This window comes from Triturus cristatus, chromosome 6 (genome assembly GCF_964204655.1).
Source record: "Triturus cristatus chromosome 6, aTriCri1.1, whole genome shotgun sequence".
Classification (NCBI taxonomy): Eukaryota; Metazoa; Chordata; class Amphibia; order Caudata; family Salamandridae; genus Triturus; species Triturus cristatus.
In genome coordinates this window covers 12,011,536-12,038,077 of record NC_140589.1, presented here as the reverse complement: position 1 = coordinate 12,038,077, position 26,542 = coordinate 12,011,536, and the positions used below count along the sequence as shown (strand labels likewise).

The window sequence follows — 26,542 nt, the reverse complement described above, 5'->3', positions numbered from 1 at the left end:
GATGGGAAGATGAAAATATGCATCCTGCAGATCGATGGACACCATCCAGTCTTACTGTTGCAGCGCAAGTAGAACCTGAGCCAAGGTCAACATTTGGAACTTTTCCTGTCTGAGGTAAAGGTTCAAAATCCTGAGGTCCAAGATTGGCCTTAATCGACCGTCCTTTTTGGGGATCAGGAAATACCGGGAGTAGCATCCCTGGCCCCTTTCCTGCTCCAGAACCACCTTTATCGCACCTTTCTGTAGCAAGGTAAGAACTTCCTGCTGCAAAAGCAGCAAGTGGTCCTCTGAACACCAACCCTGGTGAGGACGGTAAGGAGGAGGAAACTCTAAAAAAAGGGAGGGCGTACCCATTCACTACAAGATTTAAAACCCAACGATCTGAAGTGATCAGTTTCCAATCTTGTAGAAAGCCGGACACCCTACCCCCTACCGGACCAACATGTTCTAAGATGGGGGATCTAGAACTGCTTTCCTGAAGTACCAATAGTGGCGGGAGGAGAAGTGGAGGAGGATTGCTGCCAAGAGGCTCCCCCAAGATGCCCTTTATTCTTCCCTCTGTACGATTTGTACGAAGGGTTCGGCTGCTGGCTCTGTTGAGCCTGGTGGCAGCCACAAAAGAAAGCACCTCTTCCGAAACCACGATACAGGTTGTAGCCGTATCCCTGGACTGCACCTGGAGGCCCAGAGACCTTACAGTAGCCCTGCTATCCTTAAAACGCTGCAAGGCAGAGTCCACCTTAGAACCAAACAGTCTTGACCCATCAAAGGGCAAATCCACCTGAGTCGCATGAACATCGGGAGAAAATCCGGACGATCTAAGCCATGCTGGTCTTCTTGTAGCTATAGAAGACCCCATCACATGAGCCAGTGAGTCAGCAGTGTCCAGACCAGATTGTATCACCTGACGGGCCGCAGCTTGAGAATCAGAAAGGGCCTCCAAGAAATTATTTCGATCCTCTTCAGGCACCTTTGGAGCAAACTGCTTGACTGAGTCCATCAAAGCATGGATGTACCTCCCAAGAAGACCGGTTGCATTAGTGGACTTCAGAGCCATACTAGCAGAAGAGAACACCTTTGCTGCCTGATCCATCTTTTTAGAATCCCTATCACCAGGTATGGTAGGGTAAGAACCAGAAGACTGCTTCGAACAAGAAGCCTGGACCACCAAGCTTTCCGGTGACGGATGAAAGGACAGAAAAGCCGGATCCCCAGGAGCAGGCCTGTACCTTCTTGAAATCGAACAAGAAACCGCAGGAGCAGACAAAGGCTTCTGCCAAACCTCCAAAATAGGCTCCGTCAAACCCTCATTGAAGGGTAGCAGAGGTTCAGAGGCTGTAGAAGGTGAATTAAGAACCTCAGTCAGGATATTAGATTTTACCTCCGCTAAAGGAAGTTGCAGATCAAGCAACTCAGCTGCCTTCCTTATTACCACATAAGGAGCAATGTCTTGCAATACTCCAGAATTTGGTGATGAGCGATCATACTCAGGAGAGTTATCCAACCCACTGGCCTCCTGTAAGCCCTCAAACTCATCCACAGACAACAATCTCTCCTTCCTCCTGATGCTGTGCATATTCTTCCTCTTCCAGGAGCCTCTGCGCCTCTCTCCTAGAGCGCGGTTTAAGAATCGGCGGCAAGTGCGGTGCTGGTGAGGACATCAACGACCTCGATGGAGGAGCCTCAGCTTCAAACCTCGGCGTCGATCGAATTCGAGGCGGCACCGACTCGACAGCCGAAGGAGTCCGCGGAGCCAGAGTGAAAGACCTCGGCGCCGGGAAATGCCAAGCCAGAGTCGACGGCAACAATGGCATAAAGGGTGCTTGAGGATAGTGTTGAGCAAAACCCAAGTTAAAGGCCAAAGGACCCACGGGGCCCGAAGGCGCACCAGATGGAGTAGAGGCCCTGGCAAACATGCCAAACATTGCATTAATAAAATGCGCTGGGTCTGATCCAGGAACAGGAAAAGGAGGCTATGGATCCGTACCTTCCTGAAGCGGAACCACCTGAGGCTGAACCGGAGCCTGCGGAGCCGGGGATGGCGCCCGCACATGCGAAGCCACACTGCTTGGAGAAGACTCCCTGGGCGTCGGAGACATAGCAGGGGCCGGAGATCCTTCATGCGACGAAGAGCCCTTCGATGCTGGCGACCTCGGAACCGGAGATGGAACCGGCGTCGCCCGTGGAGATGGAATCGGAGAAGGAGAAAAAGTCCTTTCTTCAAAGTCGCTTGGCTGGAGAAAGCGACCTCGAAGCCCTAACCCTCGACGAACGGTGCCGAGAGCCATGCCTCCTCTTAGAGACTTGTGTTTTTTCGATTTCGAAGTATGAGAAGATGACGACTTTACTTTTTTGCGACCCCTCTTCTCCTTTTTGGCTTTGGCCATAAGCAGCTTAGCCTTGCGCTCCTTAATGGCCTTTGGATTCAATTTCCTGCAGCTTCGGCATTCTTCGACGTCGTGATCTGACGATAAGAACCAAATACAATCTTCATGCAAGTCAGTGATTGACATGTGACCGCCGCACTCCCTGCAGGGCTTAAACCCAGTCTTCCTAGAAGTAGCCATTGGAAATCTTCGAGGATACAATGTTTTCTCTAAAGAAATTGGAGAGCCCCTAGAAAAACCGTTACGCGTCGCCCAGGCAGAAAAAAGGGAATGGACGTCCTCATGCGACAAGGTCCTTTTTATGGCTATGGTGACGTAATGCGGAGCCACAGCATTATGACGTCCTTGTCGCCGTGGGAGAGCTAGGAAAAAATGTCCGCGGAATGCTGGCGCAGGGGGTATTCAGAAGGTGAGGAATCCACAGGCAGCAGTATCCATCAGAAATATGTATTCATTAATATAACACTCTCTACTAGTCTCTATACGAGAATAGGCCACAGTACTGGATCAATAGAACATTCGTAAATAGCAAATTACACCGCTGGCTGCAGGGGGAGACCGTACCAGATACTAAAAAAATAAATGGTACAACGCCTTGACTAGATACAGTGCCTAGAGCACCTATAATCGCTGGGACTCCAAGGAACCACCCAGACTAGTGACACAGGGAGCCCACGGAGGACAGGTGCAGTGAGGAAACACAAACGCGTGCTCTGTACAACTCTATGAGAAAGTCGTGGTTGCAAAGTTACAGTTTAAGGACACTTCTATGAGGACATCGAGCAAACCCTTTGGAACATAGGAGGTTCTAAGGCCAACCCACCAGTGAGTACTGAGGTACCCGTGTTACCTATCCTAGAGGAGCCGGTTGCATAGGGGTTAAGTGGTGTAGGAAACCTTTGTCGTTTTCAATGGAGAGTTGCAAAGAAATAGTGCTGCCAGTAGGGCGAAGAGTGCCCAGTGGAATCCAAGCCTGGATTCGAGGTGAGCAGAACCTGAAAGCAGAGGGGACATAGTCTGGGTCACTTCAGGTGACCAGGGGCTCAGTAGTCGAATGCCCACCGACGTCGAGTGCTTCAGGAGCGAAGAAGGGTTGCTTGACTCTGCAGCCACGGGGACCAGGAGACGTCGAGGACAACCAGGATCCGGAGGTGAGCTGTCCCACAAAGGATGTCGAGTGCTGAGGGGTCGGTGTCCGGCTGGAGCACCAACAAGCCTTGGCAAATGCAACCCATGCGGTCAGAGGAAACAGGTTACGGTGTGGGCCAGCAAGGTCCAGGGGACGCTCCAAGCAATGGAGAGTCAGGGCACGTCTGGAGCAACCAGGTAAGACCAAGAACAAACAAGGTGACCCTCGCCAGGACCCACAGGCCAACGGACCAGGGATCGCGAGGAGACTTCAAGTAAGTTTGCAAAGTACCAGGACACAGGACACTTGGTGAGTCGAGGCCAGATATCTTCGGTGCAAATACTACTCGTGGTCAGGACTACACGGAGTCCAATGCACAAGCTCGGAATCGTCAACAAGCATATGCAACTGCAAATGTACGAGGTGCACATGGGTTCGGGTTGCACGGTCCCCACGAGGGATACTAGTCTCAGAGTCACTGAGAGAGCGGATCTACCTCCGGGACCTTCGGGAACCCACCACCTGTGTTGCTGAAATCTTTGCAGTCCTCAGGAGCCTGCTTTTGCAGAGGAGTAACTACTTTCCTCCAAGGGAGATTCTTCAGTCGTCCAGCGCAGTGCAGGCAGTCAAAGTACTTGGTTTCTTTTTAGCAGAACATTGTCCAGGTAAAATCTAAAGTCCTGTAGTCAGGTAACCCACGTTATACCCATGGGAAGGGGTTAGGAAGATTCTGTGGACCCTCCTAGGGGAGGGGCAGGACAGAGGGGTGGCTACACCCATGTCCTTTGTCCAGTTTCGCGCCAGAGCAGGAGGCAATGGCTCCCAGAAGTGGTTTGAGCTGGACTATGCACAGGGACACCAAATGTGCCCACAGTGCAGACTTTCTGGCACTCTGAGTGCACTCACCCAGCCCAAATACACTAAACCCTGTGTGGGAGGTGGTCACACCTCCCTGTGACCGGATGCCTATTGTCATGCCTTCCTCTGCTCGAGCTTGGCTCAGCAGCAGGAGAGCAGAATCGTGTCTGTGGGTAGCAGCGTTCATTGTGTGCTGGCTAGGTCGAGAAAGATGGTACCGGGTAGACCGGTGACCCACATATGTCCCTTTGGAAGGTGGAATCATACCTCCCACAGCAGTTACTGCTGTGGAGGTATGATTCCAAGGTGTTTGACACCAAACACAACATGTTTCTAAGCAGCCGTTTTAAAGTTAGCATTTACCGCGGGGTTATAATGCACTTAAACATATGTCTGGCTGCATCACGACAACCCCAGAGAATGGTCTCCGAAGGCTGCAGAGGGGCTCTGCTCATGCAGGGGCACCCTCTCATGTAAAACCCAGCACCCTGCCTTCAGGATTGATAAGGCCCGCCATAGGGGTGACGGATAGGTTTTTAAGTGTAGTGTGTAAGAAACTGGCTCTAGATATACTGCACCAAAGTGAGGTACAGTGTGTACAGAGTCCAAGGGTCTCCAGAGGTTTGGCAGAGGTTACAATTAGAAAGAACCTTACTCTCTAAAGTGGTAGCATGGTCGAGCAGAAAGGCAGTATCAAAGGACAGTGTTAAGCATTTGATGTACCCACTCAGTCAGCAAATGAATTCACACACAAGAACTGAACTCTAGGCCAATTGTATAAAAAAATATACTGTTTTATTTCTAGAACCGAGCAAGCCTGGTACAGATGAGCATAAAAATACTTTTCAGCAGTAAACTACTTGTAAGAACACAGTTCAAAATTGCAGTGTAACTTGTACTGGTTTTGGTTACAGTTTTAAGTAAGCAGTTTGCAACACATTGCAGGTATAGTACATTCGAATGAATGGGCTTTTTAACTAAAATGCAGTTAATTACTTTTAAGATTACTTTTACTAACACAGGGCTGAATCCTAGATTCAGCCCTGGGGCATTTCCTGAAAACAGGTGAGTAAATGCGTTTTAGTTAGAGGTACAATTTTTAAACAATATTATTGCATTTCAAAAGTCGACACTTAGAAACTTTTTCACATAGAGTCACCAATGTTAATCCTACGGGAGGAAATTCACTGAGCAGGTAAGTTATGTTAATGATACTTTTCCTTACTCAGTGCTGGATACCTAGATTCAGCACTGGGACATTTCCTGAAAACAGTTGAGAAAATGCGTTTTGGTTAGAGGTACGATTTTTAAAGAATATTATTGCATTTCAAAAGTCGACACTTAGAAACTTTTTGGGAGAAAAAGTGTCAATGTTATTCTATGACGAAAAAGAGGTTATCGGTTTCCAGGTAGGTAATCGGTCTTTGGAGTTAGGGTCCTGGGGTTAGACTCAGGGGTTTCTCAGGGTCAGTGATGCACTGTTGTTGCACCCCCAGTGGCACTAGGGCGGCCGGGTGCAGAGTGTTGAGGCCCAATGTTATCCTATTGAGGATAGGGGGCTCCGGTTGGTGGCTGCTGGCAAGCAGGCCACGGGGTTGTGGGAGCAAAGCTCCTAGGGTTAAGCTCAGGGCAAGTTGGAGACAAAGTTAGCACCAAAGGGGCACCCTCAGCAGCACTAGGGCGGCCGGGTGCAGGGTGCTGTTTTGAGGTCGGGTGCCCTGTTGATTTCAATGGAGATTCTCCGGGACAAAGAAACACTGCAGGCTCGGGGACGAGGATCTTCCAGGAGTGACTACCATTTCGAGGGGTAAGTTGGGATGTAGAGGGTTGGTTAGGCACTGTTGGGTTGGGCACACAAGGCCGTGGGGCGTCGGGTGCAGGGTGCCTTGGGACGTCGGATTTTCTTACCCGCTCTGGTCGCGGTAGGGGGGGGTCTTCTCAATCAAAGTAATCTTTATTTCGGTCATAGACCATAAAAGATAATCAATTCAACAAAGACATACATTTGTTAGAGAGAATATTACAGTTCGTAAAAGATATGTACAATAAAGATTACATTAATTCATGAATAATTCATTAAAACAATGAATAAAAGTAAAAAGTTAAAATATTTATAAAAACAGTGGTACATAAAATCAGTAACTGTTTAGTTGGGCCTATGGGTTAAACAATAAAAGGGAACATCTCCTTCGCCACACAGCATGCCAGAAGCGTGATACCGAGAAGACTATAGGTAATGCTGTATCAGTCTTCAGGATTCTGTAGGCAACCTTACAATGTGTAGTCGCCAAATTCCTACAGAGTTGTAGGAGCCACTGTTTTCTGATAGATTTATATGTGGGGCAAAAAAAAAAAGAACATGTAGATCAGTTTCGCTTGTGGCTCCACAGGTTGGGCAATCAGAAAGGTTATCTGTCAACCACTTTCCTGTAAAAGCTCTCAAGGGCAGTGTTCCATACCTGAATTGCATATATAATTTTCTAGCGACATTAGGCTCAATCAAGTCTAGAACTGTCTCTATTTTAGGCTCCACCTTGATATTGAAAAAGTCCATGGTCAATGAGCCTGGTTTGTTATTGGTTAGCATCATATTTTTGTTATTAAACCAAAAAACACCACGAAGAGGTCCGTCCCCTCCCCCCCCCCCCCCCCCCCCCCCCCGGTGATCCTGACCCGACATCCGGCGACCCGTGACCTGCCTCCTGACGATGCCTGCAGCCTCAATCCAGAAGCATAACCACTGATAAATCAATTCAATTCAATTCAATAGCTTTATTTCGACAGTTTGTCATAAAAGCACAAACATACAACACATGTCACACAAATAAAAAACACATAAAACATTACAATTACAGGATAAAAAATTATTAAATTCCCTATGCTGTCAGATATCTAAAAACTTTAAGAACAGTTAAAAGAGAAGAGGCAGCACAATAAACAGATCCTACATAAAAAGCACATCTTAAGATAAGATAGCAGCAACATTTTTGTTTAAAGTGCAAGTGCGAATGATCCAGGACCAGCCTAGAAATTTAGCAACTGCTATAGCTATACTAGGGCTACAGTCAGACCCCAAAATTCTCAGCGCAACGACACATCTCCGGACACCCAACAGGCTACAGATCGGCCTCAGCCATCTCCGCCGTGGGGCCGCGTATAACGGACAAACAAAGAAAACATGGGGAATGGTCTCTGCCATTGTCAGACAGTAGTGGCATTTGTCATCAGTTCTAGAAGCCCATTTACAGGTGAAGGTCTTGATAGGCAAACTACCTATCCTGAACTGGAAATAAAGTTTTCGATCAATGGGCCTCTCGATCAAATCCCAGTAGACCTCACACACTGGCCATGATTTAAAATCCAGAAAACGACCTGTTAGGCTAGTTGGAGTACTGGAATGACCTACAGATGCATAAACCAATTCCCAATATTTCTGTTTCAATTGCACCTTAGATGGAAACACTGCCGTCTCGGGATTGTCCCATAGTATCTCTAGATCCAGTTTAATGAGTAGGGACCTAACCTCCTTTAGCCAACCTACTCTGTGGAAGCAGTCCCTCAAGATCACATCCTTGAAACCCATAGCGTACTGCACAAGTTCTGGGGTGACCCAGAGACGCCTCCAATAGAGGAGTGGCCGTAGCTTTGCTATGTCCGCTATGTTTTTCCTCCCTAGGTCTAGGTGGAGCGGGATCGTAGGAGTGCTTTGTGGGACACTAGCAAGATTACGTAAAAATTTATTTTCCAGTCTTGCTAGCTGTTTTAAATCATTAAATCCCCAGAGCTCAGCTCCATTAAGGGCCGAGCTCACTGCTTTAGCGTTATAGATTTCTAGGGCAGGAGTAACTGGTTTGGTAAAAGATAATTTATATTTCTTGGTCAAACACCCTATATGTTGATGTGGTTTTAGTGCTGTGAGACCCAAGTGGTGGTTCCAACCCAGGTCCTTTTGGAGAGAGATACCGAGATACGTAAACGCACTCACCTGTTCCAATGGCTCATTGTGTAATAAAATACTGCCTCTAAAAGATTTATGCTGATTAAAAGCCATAAACTTGGTTTTTGAGGTGTTTATTTCTAGCCCTCTTAAGGAGCAAAATTCTACAAATGCATTAATGGCCTTCTGGAGGCCGCTCGGAGTCCTGGAGATGAGCAGAGTATCGTCCGCAAATATGAGGACAGGAACATGGTTACCAGCCAGAAGGGGAGCATCAGTGGGGGCCGCCGAAAGATACTCAACTACCCCGTTGATATACAGGGAAAACAGGGTAGGAGCCAACACACACCCCTGTCGGACACCCCGCCCAACAGGGAAGGAGTCGGTAACCTCCCCCTGTGCCCCCCATCTAACTTTTGCAAAATTGCCCTCATGTAAGCGGGCGAGAAGTGTTAGCAGTTCTGGAGCCATCTCCAGGTCACCGAGCACACCCCATAGTTTCCTCCGAGGGACCAGATCAAACGCTGATTTAAGATCTACGAAAACAGCGTCTAGTGACCCCTCGTTCAGGAGCACGTTCCTCCAGTAAATAGTTATAAACCGAAAAATTTGGTCTATGGTACTGGTGCAGGAACGAAATCCCGCTTGAAATGGGGACAGAATGTTAGCATCCTCTACCCAGGTCTGTACTTTTCCTAGCACTAAACGACCCATAACCTTTTGTATTGAATCAATAAGACTTATGGGCCTGTAGTTACTGAGGAGGGATTTGTCTCCTTTCTTAAAAACAGGAATTATCTCAGCACCCTTCCAGGATGGGGGCACTGGAGCTCCATTGGCCACTGCATTAGCAAGAAGGGCTATGTACTGACACCAAGTTGGCTTGTCACTTAAAAAGATATCGGCCGGAATTCCATCCATACCAGGAGCTCTTCCCTTTGCCACACAGTCAAGTGCTGCCTCGACATCCTTGATAAAAAACACTGTACCAGAATAAAAATGTTCAAAGTGTGATGGTAAAACCTCTTCGCTGGTTATTCTACTAGCATACTGAGGTCCAAAGAATTCAACCCATTGTACCTGGGGAACATTGTTCTGTGGGGGCTCTGGACGCCCACCCCTGTCCCAGTTAACAATGCTCCAGAAGGTTCTCGAATCCTTCGCTGCACAGGCACTTCTTAAATCCTGCCACCATGATTGATCCCAGTCTTTTTTAGCTTTTTTTTGCACCTCCCTATAATGATCCCTTGCCTCCCTAACCCCCGGATGATCTCTTAACCTTAGGGCTTCACTCAGCCTCTGTCGAGCCACTCTACATGAAGTAACAAACCAACTAGCATCATTAATTTTCAAAGCCTGTCTCCCTGGCTTCACATCCTTTAGGAAGTAGGATTTCAAGTTATCAAATAGACTAGTATGGGCTTCTATCACAATTTGTGGGAAATCATCGCTCAAGACTCTTGACATAAGGTAGTTGGTACTCTTGACTACTTCAGCTTTAAGGGCTTCCAACTTATCTGGATATTCAATTATTTTGTTCCATTTTACACGGCGTTTGTAATTTGTGATCACTAAATCCGAGGTTATAGTTCCCTCAGCATGGGTCACGTCTCGCTCTCTGATAGTGGTCCACAAATCAGTACATAGAGGGTTGTGGTCACTTTCGAGCCGCCATGTTACCTTCATGTCATCAAGTCTATGCCATATCCTAAGATCAATCAGTATATAGGTCGATACGGCTGGTGGAACGCCCATTATCAAAGGTAATTTCTCCTTTCAAATCAGATCTAGTACGCCCATTTGCAGCCCTAAGGCCTCTTTCCAGACAACGCCTTAAGTTGAATTGCAGCGTTTGACCATCTTTTAACAGGGGGTAAATCAAGCCTTGGAATTCCCCATCTAAGATCTTGTTCTGTTGATAGCTCTTGTACCTAGTTACCCAATGGTTCAAATGTGGTGTTGAAATCCCCTGCTACAATAGGAATAATGTGAATGGGAAGATTTTCTAATTGTAGGTCCAGAGATGTTATAGTCTCTGAGCTAAGACCTCCCCTCTGCCCCCTAGCATACACATTAAAAATGGCAAGGGTACTCTCGTTAGCCCTACTGAGTTTAAACACTAAGATATCTTTGTCAGAGGATTTTAACAATACCACATTGTAGTCTAATTTTTGCCGAACCCAGGCCACGAGGCCACCCTTTAGTGGTTTTTTTTGCAGGAATATAAAAATTAAGATATCCAGCCCTAAAAACAGGATCAACAGCCCAAGACTCCTGAAATAGGCAGATATCATATTTGTCAATAAAGTTGCCCCATTCAGGAGACAACAATTTCTGGGCAATGCCTGCAATGTTCCATGATATCAGTGATATTTTGCTACCACCATTGGGAAATTTTTGTAGGGATCTACACCTTTCACTTGTCAAAGGATTATTTACAGTTTTGCCAGAAGGAATCATTTGTTCAAATGGGCTATTACAAACAGATACCACTCTTTGTTGGTTACTCGTAGGGGTGTACATAGAAATTCGGATGCCAGTACAGGCAATTGTCTCCTCCTGGGTTTTGTTTCTGATCGACGTATTTTCTTGGGGGAACATTTGGGCAGGGTAGGCATCACTCCCCCTATGTCAATCGCATTCCTCCAGATCGGACAAGGCATTATATCTATTTTCTAGTCTAAGATCACTAGAGAAACTTAAAAGTGCCCTTCTCCCTATAACTGTATTTGGGCCATTAGATAGTGATGGCATCATATTACATCTTAGGGATCTGGGATTACCAATAAAAAAATCCAATGTAAGTGGAATTATACCGGAATCCCTTTTCTGGGGTGGCAATAAATTGGCAAGAACATTGGGTAGTACATACATAGTAGCAAAATTAATGACAACACAATCTCCCCCAAACTTTTTCACATTGTTTCCAAGCCATGGGACACGTCTGGCCATTATAATTTCTCTTGCCAGTTGTTGTTGCCCACCCATTCCTCCAAAGTTCATATTCCTGCTAAGCCAATATAAAGCTTTATCCATTAGCGCAGTTGTTGTCTCTGCTTGGCCTGGTCTTAGATGAGGAACATTAGCAAGGACGAGAACCAAAGGGATGGCCTCTCTAACAAACGGGAGTCCTTTCCCTGGATACGTTTTTTTTACGTTCGTAATGGGGATAGGATCGGTAGTAGGAGGTTTATTGTGATAAGCATTATCAGTCTGGGAGTTTTGGGTAGGCAAAGTTGATGTTGGAATCAGGATGTGAGAAGAAGAGCCTGCCTCCACTGGAAGGGGCAAATGATCGACATTCGAGGGAGCTTCCTTCATTAACACCGGCACCGAGCACTGTGTTTGATCAAAAGTGCTTTTTCCTGACAACTCCAGGGTAGAAGGTTGCACGATTGTTGTCATGGCATTAAGCTTCACTTCCAATGAGGAAAATCTATCCTCAATAGATGTCAATCTGTCAATGATAGGGGCCAGTATAACATCAAGTTTTTTCCTGATTGCTACCCAGAGTTTATTGGGTAAAACCTCCACCTGAGACAAGGGACCCGAGCCTATTTTAGCAGATCGTCCCGCAGGCTGTTTCTTTGGTCGTCCAGCTGGAGCCAGGCCCCCCGCTCTTGTGCGTCGTGTCTGGATTAAAATGGGGGGGGATGAGTAGGCCTCTACAACCGGGGGCTCTTGCATGGGTGATAAGGAGATGGACACACAGTGTTCAGTAGTGTATGGTGGAGACGGCAGGTGTTCCAGCTGGTCTACTAGATCCCTGGGGATACCAGGTGATTGCTGCGGTGTGATTAAGACTGGGGTATCAGGATTCTCATGAATGAGGACTGAGGTCTTATTCCCTACCCCCATTGACAAGCACCTTTCCGTTCTTTCTATTTCCTCAGTCAGAACACTAGCAGCTCTAACCAAATAGGAGTCCAGGGTTGCTCCTACCATCGCATTTGCTTTAGTTCCTGTGCACTTCTTTTTCACCATGGTTACAATTGACGGGCGCCACTACACACAATACCTTGTATTTCAGAAGATCGCAGAGAACATGCCCAGCCCGGCCTCTTCTGGCCCCTGACTGCCACAGACGGCCCACCCTCTGCCCGGGCTCAGCCCGGCGCGGCCCGCGCGCCTCCCGCGACGCGGAAGGAGCTGCGGCCTTTTGTGCGCCTCCGGGCGCGTGATTGGCGTGAAGCGGGCGCTAGGGCGCCTGGGAGATGTAGTCTCCCCGCTCTTCGGCCGCACGGTAGTGTAGCAGCAGCAGGGGAGACACGCTGTAGAAGAACCCAGGAGCGGCAGCAGGACAACAGGCGAGTAAGGGCGCCAGCAGACTTTCCCCAAAGAAGTGTCAGGGCTCGATTTCAAAGCTTCCCTGATAAATAAAAACAGTTCCTTGCACACGCCAACAGTATATATGATGTATCATTGACAATAATAAACACTCTTGTTCCTCCGTTGAAACAGTCATGTGAGAAAGTGCCATCTTTCTTGCATGGTATGCCCCCACTTTTTGCTGAATTGCTGATGTACTTTGACTGAGTGTGCCCTGGGCTCCTGCCAATTAGGAGCCCCGGGCCTTTGTTCCTTCCCTAAAACTGTATTGAAACCTAAACCCAATTGGCATCTCTAGCCACATGTCAGCACCTGGTAAATGGTACCCTGGGTACCCAGGGCACTGTGACCAGAGAAGGTCCCTAAGGGCTGCAGCACTCATTGTGCCACCCTTAGAGGCCTTGTACCCTGACACACACACACACACACACACACTGGGTGCAGACCAAAACTAACGGACATGGCACACATCCCTGTGTGCCATGCCCACTAACCACTGCCCTGGCATACATCAGTCACCCCTCTAGCTGGGTGCCCTATGCCAGTGGTGAGGGTACAGGTGCATGAGCCCTGTATCCCTACAGTACCCAGGTCCATTCCTGGGCCCTTTAAGTGCAGTGATGCCTTAAGAGTATATGGTGCTGGGAGGTCGACATTACGAACTCCACAGCACCATGATGGCTGCACTGAAGACTGACAAGTTTGATACCAAACTTCTCAGAACATTAAACCCACACTGATGCCAGTGTGGGATTTAATGTAAAATGCACGACAGAGGGCATCTTAGGGATGCCCCCTGAAACTAGCCAACAACCAGCGTCCTGACTGAGAGGCTGCCTAGGCTGCCACCCAGCAGACATGGTGCTGGACCCCTGGGTAGAGAGCCATCCGCTCTCGTGGGCCTGCAACAATGCACATCCTGGGTGAGGTGCAAGGTCTCCTCCCCAGGATGGGCAGGGGAAGCTTCAAAGGCATGCGGCCTTCGTGAGCTTCTCCAGGCTACCTGCTGTACTCAGCAACTGGCCCCACTGGTTCTGACCCCCACTCTGGCGGGAGCCCAGGGCATACTCAAAGTACATCAGCAATTCAGCAAAAAGTGGGGGCATACCATGCAAGAAAGATGGCACTTTCTCACATGAGTGCACAAGAAAGCAGCTAGGGCTGACTGCTGTGAGGGGTGATTGATGGCCTAAGTAGATGTGGAGAACATTCAGTGAAACTACATCTGCATCACCCACACAGGACTCCCTTCACAACATGGCTGTTTGCCGCAACTACAGCCAGCCAAAAGTGGTGACCATTGGCTCCGGCAGCTGCTGCTCGACTTGGCAAAAGTTTACAGCATGCTGTGCCTCGGCCTTGATTCAATGTGCCAGTGTTCCTCGTCCAAGCAGCTGACAGCTGTGCTCTGCAGACAACAGCCTGGAAACATACTGATGTTTATAGCCAAAGCTGCAGACTGTGTGCGTGTCTGCAAGGGACAAAGCATCCTCTTCCACAGGTCGGCACAATTTGTAGAGCAAAATAAAAAAATTAACTTTTGCTTCCCCTTTGCTTTCTTTTTTTTCGCCCGCATCTTTCCTCACACACATGTGAGCTTATGCGAAAAGCCAAAGAAAGGACGCTAATGAGCGTGGAGGTGCCCGGAGCCAGACCAAACCAGCGGCATTCTCCTGGCAGATTTGACATACCTATTTAAATAATCACCAGGGGTCCTCCAGCTGCCTGAGGCCGGGTGCCAGAATAAACAACGGGGAGTGGTAGGGGGTGCAATCGCTCAAGTACTCGGGAGCACAGGCAGCATATAAAAAAAAACACCTGACTGCAATAGCTAGATAGGAGGAGGGAAGTCATAGCCGACCAAAATACTTTGAGTGGAATCGCCAGAAAGAGAGCTGAACACACAAAGGAGAGACTTTTACAGAAATGCACCAATAAGAAGTCAGCATTTCTGAATGCCACAGATGGTAGGCAGTGGCAATCAGCGGGTTTGCAAAACCCCACAGAAGAGACATAACAGGTCGATCGAAACTCGACCTAAAAATGGCTTTTGGATTTGATGAATTTTGATAAATTTGACTGCCGCTTGTACAGCTCAGTTCCTTCGTTTCAAATTTAATTGTAATGGGCCAAACGAGGACAAGGCTGTCTGGGTTGAGGTAAAAGTAGCATTTCGCATTTTAAATCTTGACAGGATATTTGATGGGCACAACGAAAAACGCAGAAACAAAATCGAGCACACTTCACACACACTTTAGGGCTTATTTACAAGCTCTTTGCGACAGCGGTGAGTCACCTTTAGTATAGGAAAAAGTGGTGCAGCGGCTGCGTACGGGGCTTGTAAATAAGCCCTTCTTACCACCTTCTTTGCTGTTCGTTCATTGGGCTGTTTAGGGCACAGAGGGGCTGGGGCTACAAGATAGAGGTGCCCGTCTTAGGGTTCCCTTAAAGGGCTTCTGCAGGTGTGAGAAGAGGAGGGCTCAGGGTTGCTTGGAAGCTAGAGGGCCAATCAGGAAGGCACAGGCTGATGGCTTGGGGGTAGGGAAGCTTCTCCTGAATAGGGGTGGGCTGTAAACACCGCTCCACAAGTCGATATTGCACGCATCTCACTTACTGCCTTTGTGTAGGAAATAAATGCTTTGCACTGCCCTCTTATATGCCTAACTGCTCGCACACACCACCACAAAAGAGAGCATATGTGGTGTCATTTGCACCTCTGTAAACTGATTGGGGTTTGCCTGGACTCTCGGCGCAGCGTACCTATTGTTGGTCCACTATATAAAGAGTCCGCTTCCTACAAGAATGAAAACAGCTTTTTCGATAACTAATTTAAGAAAATCCATCAGGTTTGGTTAACAGTAAAGAGAAAATTGTTAATTTTCTGATTTATGTTACCTTTTAATGAAAAAAAAAGCTATAAATAGAAAATAAATATATAGCAGAAAGCAGAACAGCAGCAATTGAGCCCAGCGTAGAAGACACAAGATTTCCCTTTCAATGTAACAAGAAGGTGCTTCCAAAAGACCTGGTATCTCATAAGTGTCTTGGAGTTTTTGACAGCACCAACAGATGGCACCTTCAACTCTTGTTCCTGCCTCGAAGGCCCGATTAATCTAGAACTTTAGCTATCTATTAACTAACTTTGGAGGGTCTAGATTCTTTCAAAGCGGTACAAAAGGGGGTGTCCAGATGTGGGTCCTGGGCTCACTGTGTCACTGAAAACAAGCTATCCTGGCTGATGACGGCTGATAGCCAGAAACTGGTCCTAGGAAGCTTGTTTCCAGTCCAGGGAGGACATGGCTTGGCAGTTCGGGCTGGACTGTTCCCATGAGGCACAGGGTCAAGACTGATTTGCATATGGCTGGGTTCAAACTGGAACGGCATGGTGAGCAAAAAAACGATGGATTTAGGCCCAGATCTCTGTACTGGGGTGAATGTATGACATTGTTCGGCATTCTGTCCATCAGCTGTTGTTTTTTCTAGATTCTTTCAGCCATGCAGCTGTCTGGGACTTTTGATGCCATTTCTGAAGGTATCTGATGCGTTCTGAAGCTGTTTCGCTGGATCCCTTTGGCGAAGGAAGTATTTTGAGAAGAGTAGAGTGCTAAAACCAACTCGGATACTGTGTATGAGGAAAGAGAGCCATTCCTAGAGGCAATTAAGAGATACTCAACTGTCTCGGGCCCCACAGCACCCCGGTGGCCTATGGAATGCCACTGGGAGGATGCATAGTCATTAAAACCATAACTGGATGCAAAACTGCCATCTCAGACACCATTTGCCTCTTCATATCGACTTTTCGCAGTATCTAATACAACGGCTCGACACGGAATGCATTTGCACTACCATCGAAAGTTAATCTCTAAGCTTTAAAGGAGCACTCCGCACAGATACTGATGCAGCCACTAATATGACCAAGCTGATTTAAAGTCAAAGGGCATGTACCAATGAACTCAGAAAAACACACTTGTGGTATTTGTGAAGAAACTGAAAGTTGAAGCTTTATCTGGCCAGAGGCTGGCCACCAGGAATTGGCATCTAAGTTTATCATTGTAACTTGGAAGAGGTGAAGGATGACGCTGCGGCAGAAAAGATGCTCCTAGCTGCACGTCCCTTCAGTGCTTTGAATTTCATGGCATGGTCCACATTATGGTGGACCGCATGAGCCCTTTTCTTTGGACAGTCAGTGGTTACTGCCCAAAACTAGATAACAAAGTTATCACTATACTCGCAGGGCTTACTCCAGAAGACAGGGTGTGAAACTGCACGATAGCGTGATATTAAGTACCACTCCACAACATCAATGTCAAAGTAGTACTTTTCTCTGCTGGAGAGAAAGGACTACGAAACATTCCGTCAAAGATATTATTAGATTTATAAGAAAGGTTGGAATCAGTTTTGGGAAAAAAATAAAAAGAGGGAAGTGTTGCCAACGCTTCTCTATTACTATGAAACGCTGGCTCTTCTGAAGAAAGACCGTGAAGCTCACCAACTCTTCTAACCAAAGTAATTGCCACCAAACAGGCCTCGTGCCAGGAAAGGTGCTGCAATGATGCCTTATGCATGGGCTGAAACAAGGGAGACATCAATTTGGATGAGACCAGATTAAACTCCTTTCAAGGAGTCGTCCTCCTCAAATCGGTGGAACCCTAAAGAAAGATCCTTGAACCAGACCCTTTGTGTTTGCTTTAATAGCAGCAAGATGGACTTTGATGAAAGCATAATAAAAATTTGAATGATACCAGATTCATCAGACATGGAATGATCCCATTCTCTTGACTGATTACAGGGTTATGGGCTTACATCAATGTTACAAAAAAAGTCAAGTGTGCCTGCAGCTTTTTCTACCGAACCAGATTCCAACAGCTCAAGCTTAGAGAAATCCTTGCAATGCATCATGGAAGAGATGTACTCGATTGCTGGCCGAGAACGCTGAATACCAGATATTCAAGCATGTTTAGGAGGAACTTTTTGTTACATATGATGGTGTCGTACTAAGAGGGGCGAAAATAGTTATTCATGAAAGCCTGAGGCAACAAGTTATTTTACTGGCACACGAAGGACAATGTGGCATTGCTGTCACTAAAAGAGCCCTCAGGGATCAAGTGTGGTTCCCACGCCTTGACAAATGAGTTAAAGAGAACTGAAGGCTTGCCATATGTGCAACTGTCCATCTCCCAAACTGACTCTGCACCCGCTCAATGTCTGATCTCCCTGAGCAGGCCTGGGGAAGGATTGCAGTTGACTTTTTCAGACCCCTCAACAATGGACATCATCTCATGGTAGATAATGATGAGAACTAACGCGATGCCATCATGGTGCTGTGGCAGTCGAGTTCCCAGCCCATGTACAATCTATGGCTTCACTGGCACTTACAATATTAGGAAATGGTGCCCAATATCAAATATATACATCTGCTCATGTAGATATGCCCTCACCTGTGCTCCCTGTCTTAGGGCTGTGAGGCCTGCTAGACGGCTGGCTTCCCTATGCTGTCAGGCAGCGCTAGCTGGCATGGCACCGACGAAGTGTTTGTTTTCTCCCTCATAGGGGCATGCAGGCAGCAAGGGCAGTAGCACGGTCCTAGTGAGGGGGGTCCCAAGGGACCTTCTTTAGCTCCCAGGCCCTAGATACCCGGGGTACCATTTACTATGAACTTAGAGGGGGCAGAAGTACGGGGTGTGGTCTAGGGAAGGCGCACTGGTACAGGGGTCCTGGATGGTAGGCACCATATGCACTACATTTGAAACCACATCAAAACCAGGCAAAAAGTGTGGGTGGGGTGGGGGTAATGCTTACCATGCAAAAGACGCACTCTCTCACAATTGTCCAGTCCCCATGAGGAAAAACATAGGACTGCCCAAAAAGCTTTCAACAGGAGGGCAGTATAGGTTTGCCAAGCAATGCATAGGATTCTTATTCTAAGAGTCCAGCAGGAGACTTCTTGAACAGCATTCTTGTTGCTCACCTTTCTACCACATGTTGAACTAGTCTTGCATGAAGCAGACAGGATTAACAAAACCATGTAAAGACGACGAGAAATGGGACCTACAGTATAAAAAAAAAGAAAACATACTAGGGTGCGAATATAATTAAAAGGAATATTTCCAAGTAAGGCCCCACGTGTTCATGGTCATCCTGAACTGAAGGTGGTTACTGGAGCAGGAAGCTGCTGAGGCTGCCGGGCTGGGTACGCCAAAGGGTAGCACATTAGCTGAACATTTAGTGTAGGATTGTTTAAAGAAACAATTATGCATTAGATGAACATAGATTTTTTTTTTTTTTTTTTTTTTAAAGCAAAGATTTATTGAAAAGAGTTAAAACATGTAGTGTTCTTGAATCAAACTAGACCTGAAGCAATTATTCTAGCAATCCTTATAGGATAAGGTTTCTGCCAAAGAAAAGTTGCAATATGTTCAGCAGCTGTAACTAAAGGAGCAACTCTTTTTCTCTTTTCTTGCAATGCTCTAGAATTTTTACACTTCTGAAATGTGTGATATTTCTGCCCCGCTCAGGACGCACGTGACAAGGTAGAATCGCCAAGTCCCAAATTATCAATATTCACTTTCAGCGGAATGTTTATGCGTTACTTTTGATGTGCTGTGATGGACAGCTGAAGATCAGACAGTAGAAGGCACTGACATGTGACATTTCTAGTCCCAGCAAGAAGCACAATCAAAAACAAAAAGACAAAGAAACCAGCTGCCTAATGGTGGATGGAGCACAGTAGCAGCAAGGATCAATCGAAGTTCACTCATTTCCAAAGGATGACACGTGACCCAAAAAAGAACAAGCATTGGCCAAGTTGGCTTTGGCCACCAAGCTACTGGCTTTGCGAATGCTGGTTTCCTGCAACCGGAATTAGTGAAGATGGCAAACATATGAAGAGGTGCACAGACGTAACATTATACGTTATCAAACGATATACTAAAAGGGCTGTGCAAGCACAGACTACAATGAAAGAATTTTTTTTTTGTTAAAAAGGGATGGCATATTTTACAGTTCCATAACTTTGTCAAGCTACAGCATATTTCCATTTCCACATTTTTGATCTGCAGGAAAACAGTAGCCACAGTAGGCATCTGCTGAGCGAACGACCCTGGAAACGTACCTGTAAAATATATTATTGATCTGCCGCCTGATATATGCTCGAAGGCCCAGGAATTTCCCATAGATCCGATGCAAAATGGTCTTTAGAAAATCCCTCTCTCGTGGGTCTTCACTGTCAAACAAATCCAGCAGCTGCGTCATACAACAAAAGACATAAGCAGTGTAAGCAAAGCCGAGAAACAAAAGTAACCTTTAGCTATGTTCATAATGCACATATTCTCACAGAAATGATCATCTTCTACCAAAGCACAAGTAACCAAACCTACGTCCTCGGACAATCCTTATAAAACATATGTGACACTGCTTCCTTGGAAAGTAGGCCTAGAAGAAGGGACTGGATTTGATGACATGAAATGCCAAGTACACCATCTGCGAAAGAGTCCAGTAGGTGATACTCTTATATCACGTGTCGCATTATCAACCACAACAGATGTTTATGGACTTTTCTGTAGCGAGTGCTGCATGACACCTGATCATAGTGAGTGACATGTGGTGTTGCCTGAGGTGTGAAACATGGGCATGTACTTATGCACCCCCTTTTTTTTTTTTACATTATCACCCTCACATTTTACCTGGTAAAAGATGCGATTTCGACTGGAAGTGCACAGCGATTATACTAACCAGGACCCCAGTGCAAGGGCTCTTTCCCAAAATTGGATATACCTTTAGCACCCTCAGTAAGTCCGTAATAAGTGGTCCCCCTGGTATCTAGGGACTGAGGGTCCCTAAGGGCTGCAGCACAAATTGTGCCACCTTGAGGGACCTCTGTCCAAGCACATAATAATAATAATAATACTGATATTTGTAAAGCGCGAACAGCTACCTCACGAGGAGGTGTCCCGGCGCTATAGACCGCTGGGGAACCCGTCCTGGCTATCCCTGTGAGATGGTCCCTTTCTGGGTATCTCCAAGGTGAAACCAGGCATCCCCAGCGTCTGTGGGGGGCCGTTGTAGAGATGAGGCAAGTTTAATGCCCAGAGTTGCCGAGTGTGTTCCTGGTTAGAGTAGGTACCGAGGCGAGAATTATCGAGTCCGTTTTGACCCTGGTCCACGACCCTGCCGCGTCGGGAATTGAACCCTGGTCCCTGGCCAATTCTCTGCTTACGGGTCTGCCGCCTCTAACCAGTGAGCCACACCTCTCTACTAGCAAGACTGCAAACTGCAGGCTGAGTGTTTGGTGCAGACAAAAGTGAAAACATGACATGCCACACATCCCTGTGTGCCATGTCCCCTAATAATGCATGTAATATTTGTTAAACACACACAGATGATGGACGGAATGCAGAGTAAATCAAACATTCCTGGCCTGGCAGTTCGGGCTGGACTGGGTCAAGACTGATTTGCATATGGCTGGGTCTAAACTGGAATGGCATGGCATGCACAAAACCGATGGATTTAACTCAGATCTGTGACTTGGGGTGAATGTTTGATTGTTTCCGCATTCCGTCCATCATCTGTTCTTTTTGCATTTGTAATATTTGTAAGTTGCCCCTACAGCAGGACTAACAGCCCTAAGGCAGGGTACTGAATATTACATGCGAGGGCATACCTGCATGAGTACATATGCCTCTGTGCTGGACAGTCCTAATAGTACCACTACAAGTAAGGAGTAGTTTCTTTTCTGTAACTCCAGTTCTGTAGTAGGGGTATCTCTGTTATAGTCATAATCTAGGGAATAGTCCCGCCCATGTGCGTGGACCCCAGAGCAATAAAAATAATCTCTTAAGTTGTCAAATCATGCAGACCTGCATCCACACTTAAGAGAGAATTCAAAGACAGATAATGCAGCCTATATCCACAGGCTACACTGTCCAGTACTTCAACTAGAAAATTCCACCAACATCCACAAACAGCACTGCCTGCCCAGCTTTTTCCAGAGAGAAAAACCTGCCTCTACCAGCAAAAAGCCTCTAAAATGATAGAGAGGGAGGAATGGACAGACAAGCCCCATAGGCTGCCATTATGTGGCTCATAACAGGATACTGTGCCTTTAAGAAAACTTTCCAGAACTTTTCCAGTATCCCAGAATGCACAGCAGGTCCCTTTTACTTTCAGTTCTTTTTGAAGGCGTAACACGCCAGACCTGTAGCATTCCTTACATTAACATTTCTCTCTCCACCGGGGAGGAGGGCGGGCGCTTATGACTATCACAGAGATACCCCTACTACAGAACTGGAGTTACAGAAAAGAAACTACTCCTTCTGTAGTAGGGGATCTCTGTGTATAGTCATAATCTAGTGAATAGAATGGCAAGCCCATCCCCACACCAAAACGGCGGTGGAGAAGACTACAAAATAATACCACTACTGTGCGAACAAATTTCGCAGCGAAGCCTGCCCAACCTGAGCATCTGCCCTGGCATCCGTGTCCAGACAGTAAGGCGCAGCAAAGGTATGGACCGACCTCCAAGTGGTCGCCTTGCAGATTTCTGCAATTGGAACATTACGCAGCAAAGCAGTCGTGGCAGCTTTGCCCCTGGTGGAATGAGCCTTAGGTTTACCCCCTAAGGTCTTATTAGCCTTTTGGTAACACAATTGTATACAGGACACAATCCACCGAGAGATGGACTGTTTGGAGGTAGCAAGACCGGTCCTGACTGATCCATAATTGATAAACAATTGGTATGACCTACGAATATCTTTGGTTTTATCAAGATAAAACTTCAACACCCTCCTAACGTCCAGGGAATGTAGAGATCTTTCCGCTGGAGAAGGATTCTGAAAAAACGTAGGTAATGTTATGGTCTGGTTGACATGAAAATCAGATATAACCTTAGGAAGAAATTTAGGGTGAGTACGCATAACAACCGTAGCAGCATGAAATACCGTATAAGGTTCTAGGCAACACAACGCCTCAAGTGCACTCATCCTGCGGGCCGACGTAATGCCCACTAGGAACGCCGCCTTCCAAGACAGGTGCTGCAACGAAGCCTTGTGAATAGGTTGAAAAGGCTCCTTCATCAATCTGGTCAGCACCACATTCAATTCCCATGAAGGCGAGGGAAGTCTGACAGGAGGGAACACTTTCTTCAAGCCTTCCAAAAAATCCTTGATCACAGGGACCTGAAAGAAGGAAGTCTGTGAAGCGCACTTCCTGTAAGCAGTCAAAGCAGCGAGATGGACCTTAATGGAATGGAAATTAAGGCCAGACTGCGCCAAATGTAAAAGGTTGATACTGATGTGCGCATTACCAGTCGGCTGTGTAATCTTTGGATTAGTTTAAATGTAAAAGGTACGGAAGGATGACATCTTCCTTACATGTCGTCGGATGAAAGTGCTTGGACTTGCACCAGATGCAGAACCTCTTCCACTTGTAAGCATAGGACGTTCTAGTGGAAAGTCGCTTAGCCTCCTTCAGTATATCCATACAATCTGCTGGTAGATTCAAATGGCCATAATGCACTATCTCAGGAGCCATGCCCCCAAACTCAAAGACGAGAGGTTGGGGTGCACCAACTGCCCCCCGAACTTCGTGAGAAGGTCCGGCCTGCACGGCAGCCGTATGTGAGGAAGGAGAGACCGGTGAAGCAGGTCCGTGACCACCACTGTCTGGGCCATTCCGGGGCAATCAGGATCATCCGCGCTCTGGACTGGGACAGCTTGATGAGCACCGCCGGAATCAGGGGAATGGGTGGAAAAGCGTACAGAAAGCTGTTTGACCAGTCGATCCATAGCGCATTCCCCAGCGTCCCCCGCTGGTAGTACCTGGATGCGATGTCTCGGCATTTGCTGTTTTCGGCGGTGGCGAACAGATCTACGTCTGGAGTCCCACACCTTGCGAAGACGTCCCCTAGTACTTCGTCGTTTATGACCCAGTCGTGGTTTTCCTGAATCAGTCTGCTCAGTGCGTCCGCCTGAACTTTCTGCACACCTGGCAGATGCGTGGACGTAATAGTCAGTCCTCGGGCCAGAAGCCAGTGCCAGATCGACTGCGCCTCCTGCGACAGAGTGCGCGATCTCGACCCCCCCCCTGCTTGTTGAGGAAGGCCTTCAATGCCAAGTAAACGGCTCTGAGTTCCAGGAAATTGATGTGGTACGTCTACTCCAACGGGGACCACTTTCCTTGTATCTGTAAGTCTCCGGAATGCGCTCCCCAGCCGCGGAGAGACGCATCCGTCACGATACTCTGCATGGGAATGTCCTCGTGGAAGGGAACCCCCTTGAGGAGATTTTCCGCCGAACACCACCACCTCAGCGACTGAAGAGCATGCAGAGACAGCCGTGTCTTGTCGTCCCAAGAACCTGTCCTCTGATCCCACTGATCCTCCAAGCACTCCTGCAGCGGTCTCATGTGCAGCCGCGCGCGAGGAAGATACACGAGGCCATCGATCCCAGCAGCGAAGACACTTTCCTCACTGTCGTCGATGGAGCGGTCATAAGAGCCTAAGCCTTTCGAAGGAGTGATAACCGTCTCTCCTTCGAAGGAGACACGCTTGCTCACAGCGTATTGATGGAGGCCCCCCAAGTACTGTATGCACTGGACCGGAGTTGGGACAGACTTGGACACGTTGACGTGCAACCCCAGCTTGTTCAAGAGAACGCACGTCTTCTGGAAGTGCACTTGTGCTTCCGAGAAGGAGCAGGCCTTGATCAACCAATCGTCCAGGTACGGGTAGACAAACACCTTGTTCCTCCGCAGGTGTGCAGCTACCACTGCCATGCACTTCGAGAAGGTCCTGGGCGCAGACTTTAGCCCGAATGGCAGTACTGTGTATTGATAATGATTGGCGCCGACTTGGAATCGCAGGAACTTCCTGTGCTTCTGTGCAATGGAAGTATGCATCCTGTAGGTCTATGGCACAGAGCCAGTCCCCTCGTTGCACCTGAGGGTAAATCTGGTGCAACAATAGCATGCGGAATTTCTCTCTGCGAATCCATTTGTTTGCTTGCCGCAAATCCAGAATGGGCCTGGACTCGTTCTTGTCCTTCTTGCGAACCAGGAAGAACCGAGAGTACAGACCTCTTCCCCTTTGAGACAGAGGTACGTCTTCCACCACCTTTTTCCTCAACAGGATGTCTGCCTCCGCCTGGAGCTCTAACAGTTGATACTGTGAGCTTACCGGCGGAATCGCTGGAGGCGGGCTGATGAACCGAAGACTGTATCCATTGCAAACAATATTCAGCACCCACTTGTCCGGAGTAATTTTTCTTCACTCTGCCAGAAAAGATTGAACGCTTCCCCCCCACTGGAGTGGGTAAAGATTGCAGGGGAAGTAACCATTCAGGGCCGAGACCCAGCCTGGCCCTTGGTCGCTGTAGCGGACTGCTGGCCTCCTCTACCCTTCTGGCGCTTCTGGAAGAGTTTCCGGAACTGCTGCTGCTGTTGTTGCTGCTGCTGCTGTCCCGAGGCCTGCCCACGCCCTCTGCCTGCAGCCCCGAACCGTCTCTGGAACGGGCGCTTTTTCTTCTCAGGCTTCTCTAACCTGACAGCCGTCAGGGTCTCTGCCTCCGTCTTCATGCGGGCCATTTCGTCGTCCGCATGCTGGCCGAACAGGGTTTCCCCCGAGAAAGGCAGGTTGGCCACTCTTTGTTGTGCCTCCGGTTTGAGTGAGGTAAGGCGAAGCCAAGCGTGACGCCGTTGGTTGATGCCATGACAATATCCATGTGCCGCTAACAGACTCATCCGACGCTGCGCTGATAATCTGATTGGACACCAGCATCCCCTCACGCAAAGTCTCCAGAAAGTCCTCCTTGTCGCAAGGCAGCAGCTCCGCGTACTGCTGGAGAGACTCCCATAGGGCACGGTCGTAGCGCCCCAACAGAGCCCCGGCACTTGCCGCCTTCATGGTGGTAGAAGCCGTCCCACAGACCTTTCTGCCCGCCGAGTCTAGCCAACGGCTATCCTCATCAGGCGGCACTGTCAAAGAAGGAGTGGTAGCATGCTGCTTCCTTGCCGCCGTCACAATGACAGAGTCCGGTTTCGGGTCCATCCTCAGAAAGGTCGGGTCCGATTCCGGCGCCCGATACTTCTTCAGGAGCCTTGAGGGGGCTGGCTTCGTCACCGCCGGAGTAAGGAACAACTCCGTAGCGGGCTCCACCAATCCTGGCACTAGTGGCAGCAGGGGGCGAGGCAGGTGCTTCTTGTGCAGCGTCTCGAAGATCACGGACGTTGTAGGTGTTGGCAACGTCACCGTGATCCCTAGCTTGGCCGCACCCCTCAGCAGCACCTCCTGGAAGACTACATCGTCGACAGGCGATACTCCCGTCCCTGGCGAGTCAGACAGCGTCGGCGAGTAGTCCCTGGTAGACGATCGGGTGCGGGATCTGGCTCCGCGCATCCTGCGGCGTCGCCCAGATGTCGAGGACGACCGTCCACGGCTCCGTGATCTTCCTCTCCGTCCGGAGCGGGAGCGCGATCTGATTGGCTTCGGCCGCTCAGCCGGCCTCGCAAGCGCAGGCGACGGTGGCGTAACCTGGTGCCGCGGCCTCGGAGTTCTCTTCGGCGGCGTCGGATACCTAGGCAACGACACTGACCGTGGCGGGGCCACAGGTGGGCCCGACTGTGTGTGAGGCGGAATGGGAGGAGGAGGAGGAGGAGGAGGTGTATACACCACGGAGTACACCGAGCCCGGTGATTCCGTGCTCCTCCTGCGCTGCCTCCTCGACGGCGAACGCCTCCTCGACGGCGAACGCCTCCTCTTTGCCGACGGCGAACGGCGACCTCGCCTCGACGGCGAGCGCCTACGCCGGGACTGGTCTCGACGCCGATGACTCGACGGAGAAGTCGACGGCATCGACTAAGATGATGATGCCGTCAATGGCGGACCGCTCAGCTCCCTCGACGGCGAGCGTC

General features: G+C 48.4%; 1 protein-coding gene across 2 annotated transcripts in view; it reads right to left on the bottom strand.

Moving 5' to 3' along the window:
• Positions 1-26,542, bottom strand: part of PPP2R5D (protein phosphatase 2 regulatory subunit B'delta) — a 502,545-nt gene that overhangs the window by 258,647 nt on the left and 217,356 nt on the right. For both annotated transcript variants that reach the window (XM_085610117.1, XM_085610118.1), the window contains exon 7: positions 19,752-19,882. In XM_085610117.1, the coding sequence (XP_085466243.1) occupies positions 19,752-19,882 (131 nt within the window). The remainder of the gene's footprint in view (positions 1-19,751; positions 19,883-26,542) is intronic.